Source organism: Myotis lucifugus, unplaced genomic scaffold (assembly GCF_000147115.1).
Source record: "Myotis lucifugus unplaced genomic scaffold, Myoluc2.0 scaffold_66, whole genome shotgun sequence".
NCBI lineage: Eukaryota > Metazoa > Chordata > Mammalia > Chiroptera > Vespertilionidae > Myotis > Myotis lucifugus.
The window spans coordinates 1,042,786-1,049,544 of record NW_005871114.1 but is presented as its reverse complement, the minus strand read 5'-3'; the positions used below and the strand labels follow the sequence as shown (position 1 = coordinate 1,049,544).

The window sequence follows — 6,759 nt, the reverse complement described above, 5'->3', positions numbered from 1 at the left end:
GCCCCCCCCCCCCCCCCCAAAATGCAAACGCTCCCTTTCTGGGCCGAGACGGCTGCTTCGTCACCAGTTCCCATCTCCTCCCGCCTCAACCAGACAAGACTCATGGAGATGGCGGTCGTGGAGTTGTCCCCCTTTCTGACAGGGTCCCATCGAGAGCAAACCCTACTGTTAGACGCCCCTCAAATCATCCAGCCACCGCGTAGGTCCTCCCACCGCCCCCTCACTGAGCGCCTGGGCTCCCGGGGGTGCGGTCTCCTTGCCGCCAGGAGCCACCACCCAACTCCATGAACGGCAGGGACCGGTGGCCTCGGCTGGAAACCTCCGGCAACGTGTCAGCATCGAGGCCCTTCACAACACTGCGAGGTGGGCGTCCTGACCCTGTGTTCCCGCGGCTCAGAGCTGGCGTGACTTGCCTGACCCTCCCCACGTAGGCAGAGCTGGGAGACAAGCCCAGGCTCATATGAACACAAAATCAATGTTTTAAATGATTGATCTGTCCCCCTGTAAAATGTTCAAGTAAAATGGATGTGTCGGGGAAAGTACTGAGACTTAGCACCGTCTCATCGCTCTGACTCAGCTAAGTCCCCTACGTTGATCGTCTAGAGCACCGGTTCTCAACCTGTGGGTCGTGACCCCTTTGGGGGTCGAACGATCCTTTCACAGGGGTCGCCTAAGACCATCAGAAAACACATATATAATTACATATTGTTTTTGTGATTAATCACTATGCTTTAATTATGTTCAATTTGTAACAATGAAATTGGGGGTCACCACAACATGAGGAACTGTATTAAAGGGTCGCGGCATTAAGAAGGTTCAGAACCACTGGTCTAGAGCTGCCACTGCTTCTGGACCATGTCCCGTGTCTGCCTTGGGTCCTGGACACCCTCTGGCACACTGTGGCCGCCTAGGAGCCCACGGACTCAGGTCCGAGAAGCACGGCCACGGGTAACCCTGGCCCGGCTCAGATGGCACCTCCCCGCTGCCCTGGCTTCCTTGCTGTCCCAGGGTGCACCTGGCCTGTGGGGCTTCTGTCCACTCCGGGTGGTGCGTGGCCTGGGCCCAGCTGAGAGCACGGGCCTCGGCACACAGGACTGCGCACACTCGGGAGCAGAGATAGGCCCGCCCGCTCGGTACCTGGTCCCCAGGCTCCAACACGTCTCCCAGGCGATGCCAGTTACCCACCCACCTCCCCAGCTTCTCATCATCTCGCCTCTGAAGTTCCCTGACTCCTCCAAGGCCAAGGGGAAATCCATGGCATTGAAGGAGAGGGGAGGAAGGGAGCCCCCGACATCCTCCTTAACCCTTGCAGATCCCATTCCTCCCGGCCACTGGTCAGTACCAGGAGAGAGGACGGGCCTGCCTTTCCTTCTCTCCCGTGGCTACTGAGAGCCACATGCCCTGGGGCCAGTGAAGCATGGCAGGGGAGGTACTCACAGCCACCAGCCCGTTGTGACCTGCAATGACACAGGGAGGGGAGGAAAGCGGCATGGTCAGCAGGCAGACAGACACCTTCCCTGGTGGTGTGGTCACCCATCCCTGCCCCACGCCTGGGAAGACGCTGGAGAGGGAGCAGAAACCTGGGGTCCCCCCAAACTTGCACCTGGATGTCAGAACAGCATCCAGCCTGATGCCCTGAGACTCCTGGTCTGTGGGGAGTCAGAAACCCCGGTTCTCGCCCTGGCCTGGAAGATGTCCTTTCACCTGGTGTGGCCAGGGGCTCTGTGCTGGAGTGAGGGGCGAGGAGTCCACGCTCATCAGAGAAAGCCATCCCGTGGAGCCTCGCATCACTGAGCTGCCTCACATGGGAACGAGGGGTGACTGTCGGGGGGAACGTCACAGGGAGCAGAAGTTCCCGGTGCGCTGATGTCTGGCGCGGAATCAGCGGCCGCCCAGGTAAGTGCTGGTCGTGAGGACAGTTGCTGTCCTGGCTCACTTTGCCAAGTGTGGTTCACAGCAGTGCCCAGAAGGCTGTAGGCACATGGCTTTGCCTGTCACCCCCAGCGCTCCCAAAGTACAATAAGCACAGTTCGAAAGGCAGGAACTGAACTCCACGGTTCCCATGTGTGCTGGAGTAGCGAGCATGCGTCAGGGAGCCGGGCATCGGGTGGACTTACTGGCCTTACACACAAACTCTCTTCCCAAAACTGTAGGCCGCCGCCTGCGGGCCAGGAGCCCTGAACTTGGCTTGGGAGCCCAGGTCCACACCAACCCTCCTGGTAGAAGTGCCTCCCCAGCTTGAGAAGCGTCAGGACCACCCAGAGCCCGTGTGAATGCTGAGTGTACTCAGCAGGCGGGCGGCAGGGCCTGGTACGGGGTCTCGCGCTCCCAGGTCATTCTGACGCAGGTGGTCCCGGGGCCGAGCGGCCTCCTCTTTCCTTAGTTTCAGGAGAAGGTGCAGCTGCCGATGGATCCTCGTTGGGCAGAGAACAGGCCCCGGACATTTTCAGGAGAGGAGGCGGGCACAGTCTGGACCAGTGGGCATGTGTCTGTCCTTGGTGATGAAAGGTCGCTCTGCATCTTCGAAGACGTCAGATGACTGTTCTCTGAGCACCAACCTGAACCCTCTGTTGACTCAAATAAAACGCTCAACTGATAATTTCACAAACATCCATAAATAGGGGAGCAGCAATGACCCGCATGATGGCTTTCTTCACCGCTGAGCTGATTTTAAAGTTTCCACATAGAAACTCCCAGAGTTTTAGAGGTCATTGAGCCGACCTCTCACCCACTCCAGGAATCCCTTTTCAAACCTCACCAACCAGGGTCCGTGGAGGAAATGCGTCTTACACGCTGGCCTGGCACACCCTCCACATGCAAGTTCTTCACAGAAACAAACGTGAACTGACATCAACTCTTACCATGTGATAAGCAGGGGATGATCTATTAGATAAAATTTTATTTTTTTAAATGCTGGTGGATATACTATTTTTATACACTTTTGAAAATTCTCTTAAGAAAGTTTAGAAAACATTGCTGGGTGGGACTCATGAGTGGGTTGCCACTGCAGTTTGAAAAGCCCTGCTCTCAAATTCATGCACCTGCAAGGCCGCCGCCCTGGCTCAGCCTGGCTCCCGCTAGTTCCAGGCGTGGCCCCGAGAGCCAGTGTCACGGCCAGGAGCCTCGTGCTTCCTCATGTGCGAAACAGGATGCTGGGGGCCGTGCAGCGTTGCAGAGAAAACCACCAATAATATATGGAAAGCCCGGCCCTTAGCAGGCCCACAATAAATGGTAGCTATTTGTTCTTTAATTAGTACTGATTGTGAATCTTGGAAAACTAATAAAGGCTTCCAGGCAACTAGGTTCCAGTTCAATCATCACAGATAAGCCCACAAATGCACAAACATACCTCAGATGACAGGAGTCTGGGATCCGATATCCCAGAACCCTCCTCACGGCACCCCTCAACCCCCAGTCCTGGCCAAGCCCTCCTGTGGCTTCTGGTGACCTCCCCCTGCCTCCTGCAGTGGCCTTCAGCTGCAGGCAGGCTCAGCTGATCCCCACGCCCGACTCCTGGGAGCCATGGGCAGCAGGCTCGCAGGCTCCACGGAGAAGCTGCTCTGAACAAGGGCTCTGGAACGTGTGGGCTGACGCTGCCTGCATGGGGTCCACTCACAGGGTTGGTTAGACATGCGGACCTCTGGAGCCACCTTCAAGCCCGAGAATCCTAATCGCCAGGCCCAGGGCCCGGACCTGCATTTTAACAAGCTCCTGGCTTTCTTAGGCACGCTGAGTCCGCTGACTACATCGGGGTCCTCTTCCAGGTGGCTCCCAGCTCCTGGTGCGACTTCAGGGACGCAGAGATGAGGCCTAGAGTCAATCTCCCTGCCAGGAAACAGCCGGGTGAGCTGTCGTCATGGGCGGAGAAAGGCAGAGGCCCCCTGTGAGGCTGAGAGATGGGGCTGCCCCAGCCCAGGAAGTGAGCGGTCGTCAGAACAGCCATTGTTAAACATTAACTTACATAAGCTTACAATGAAATAAATTATATTAAAGACAATACTCAATACTGTCACTTCCTGATTACTGTACATATTTTACTATGGTCTATGCTCTTGCGGTAATTACCTCTGTGCATCCGTACGGCGGCCGTGCCAGGTAACGGTGGGCTGCTGTGTATCCCACTCAGACTCACATCCGGCACGCCATTTGGCAACTTGAAAAAGGCCGTGGCGAGAGTACTTACACCTGGGGATCAGCCAGCACTACACAGCGGGCTTGATTCGTTATTCTGCTGATAGACGTTAGAAAGTGGAGAAAATGCTAATTATGCAGGTTAAACTTAACAGTGTCCGTAGCTGTAGCATTGCAAAAAGCACAAATGGAGGGAATGTTCTTCCAGTAGTCAAAGTATTATCGGATGGAGGAAAGTCGGTCCCATCACTGAAGGAGTGAAGTTCGGACATAAATCTTCGTGGTTTCACTTAGTTCACTTTTGTTCTACTCTTTAACGTAAATGAAAACATCACACAACATTTTCTGGAACTATCCTCATTTGTCAATTGCAACCATAGGTTGGCTACTGAGTTTGGCAAAAATCACAGACATTCCGTGAGAATCACTTGGCTACCTGGAATGTAGAGTACCGTTACTTTACCTGTAAAAATGTGCTCTGTTGCTTTTATTTCAGCATCGCTACTAAGCTGATGCATGGGTGCGTTTGCACACGCTTCCCCTGGAGGGGTGACTGTTAAACATTGACTGGCACACGGCTGCTCTCGACGCCTACAAAATGAAGGAACGCCCAAACACGGTGCAGCTTTAAAGCTAATGGGCATGGTCTCCTTCAGTCCTGTCGTTGTCTCTCTGTATAAACCCAGTTGGAAATAATGCCAAAAGTTGAAACTCGGGCCCTCTGTGTGAATGGCAGGCCTGAGGATGGGCAGCCGGTCCTGCCTGCAGCCCCCCAGGCACCCGGTGGTCGGGGCTCTGAGCCCGGGGCCAGCAGGACCCCTGTTGCAGATTCCACACCCAGATGTGCGTGGCAGTGAGGCTGTCGCCCTCTGCAGACATGACAAGCATCTCTGGGACTCGTTTTTGTTTTCTAACCCCCCCTTGTGAAACGATCCGTTTACTCTGGGGATGGGTGGCTGCAGTGACGAGGCTGTGGCGACCAGGACTCAGGCCCTTGATGTGGCTGGACTCCACCGGTCTGTTGTTGCAGGGCTCTTTCTTTCTAACCCGTAGGTAACATGTGCTTTTCAAGAATGTGGTGGCAACCAGCAAATTTCACAGGAGAGAGAATGACCTCGTCCTTCTCCTCATTGTAGATGGGAAGACCCAGGCCCAGAGGGCAAGAATCTGCTCCAAACCACACAGAAGTCGACGCCCGAGCCCCAGGACCCGCGCCTGCTGGCAGACTGTGGCTTCCACCACAGCCCTCTCCCTTTTGCCCCCACTCCTGGCCGGCTTGTGCCCAGCAAACAGGGAAGGCTGGGGAGGGGTCCCTCCAGGCCTCTGGGCAGAGCTGCCTCCCCGCCCTCAGCTCTGGCTCAGTGCTTTACCTGCTCCTATCACCACCGCGTCGTACTCGGGCTTCGGGCGCCCCGCGGCTTCCCAGTGAGCTCGTCTCCACGCAGGACAGGGCCAGGCGCTCACGGCCCTGCGGAGACCTCGGCCACTTGCAGCCATTTCTGCTCAGCACTCGGCAGTAATTTGCTTGCCATCAGCGTTTGTGCCTCCAGGGGCGGGGGAGCAGGGAAAAGCGGGAGGAGAGGAGGAGCTGCAGTCCTGTTGCCACACCTGGCCCGGGGCCAGGCCTAAACCCAGGACGCTGAGCTGCACACGCCCCTCCCCCACCGAGTCCACCCAGGGCAGAGCTGCAGAACTGTAACCCGCAGAGCTCCTGCGGCCTTCGGAGTACTCCGTGCTGGTAATTCTCGAGGGCCCCCATGAGCCAGGCGCTGTGCTGCCCAGACCTGAAGCCCCTCCCGTAAGCCCCAGCACCCCCATTCTACAGCTGAGGGCATGAGGCTCGGAGAGGGGTGTGTGAGAGCAGTGAGGGGCTCTGTGCTGTCCTGCTTCTCTGGAAGGAATGAAATGCCCGGGAGGTGCTGGGTGGGAAATCTAAGAGAGACTCAGGTTTGACTGCCTCTCACTCCCTGACCTGCCAGCCTGTAGGGTGGTGAACCCCTTGGGGAGCCCAGCACCCCCTCGCATGGCCTTGCTCGCGGCCTCAGCAAAGCTGCAGGGAGGGCCGCACCTGCGCCGGGCAGCAGAGGCGCCTTCTCCTCCAAACACTTAAGTGGCTGCGGCAGGGGCCTGAGGGGCTGGGGGCCAGCTCACTCGTCTGTAATTCTTGGGGTTCACCTTTTCCTTTTGAAGGCCTGGACATCCCCCTCCTGTCTTTTGGCACCTTTCCCAAGAATCCTCAGGGACTGAAGGCCACATCTGTAAGGATCTTCGGCTAAAGCGCCTTATTACTACCCTTGGCCTGTCCTGAATTAGGAGCCCCTTGGTCCCTGGCCCCTTAGTAAGCAGGCTGCACCCCTTGTAGGAAGCACCACCCCAGCAGCCGGGAGTGTCTGCGCTGCTCTGACATGTTCCAGTCTCCCCTTTGTGCTGGCCGTATTTTCCAGGGGATGTTTTAAATGTCCCTCATGAAGGCATATGAAGGAGGGCTGCAGTCCATTCCCTGGCTGTCCCTCCCTGCCCCCTTCCAAGCACTTGGGCCCGGGTGTGGCTCTAGTTCAGTGGTTCTCAACCTGTGGGTCGCGACCCCTTTGGGGGTCGAACGACCCTTTCACAGGGGTCGCCTAAGAC

At 56.8% G+C, this 6,759-nt stretch overlaps 1 protein-coding gene across 1 annotated transcript in view; it reads right to left on the bottom strand.

Annotated features, from left to right (window-relative positions):
* The window catches only part of PYROXD2 (pyridine nucleotide-disulphide oxidoreductase domain 2), a 23,235-nt gene extending 17,584 nt beyond the window's left edge, over nucleotides 1-5,651 (bottom strand). Inside the window, 2 exon segments of the mRNA XM_006089952.3 lie at nucleotides 1,438-1,457; nucleotides 5,502-5,651. Of these exon segments, the coding sequence (XP_006090014.1) occupies nucleotides 1,438-1,457; nucleotides 5,502-5,628 (147 nt within the window). The 5' untranslated portion in view covers nucleotides 5,629-5,651.
* Between the last annotated feature and the right edge of the window lie 1,108 nt (nucleotides 5,652-6,759).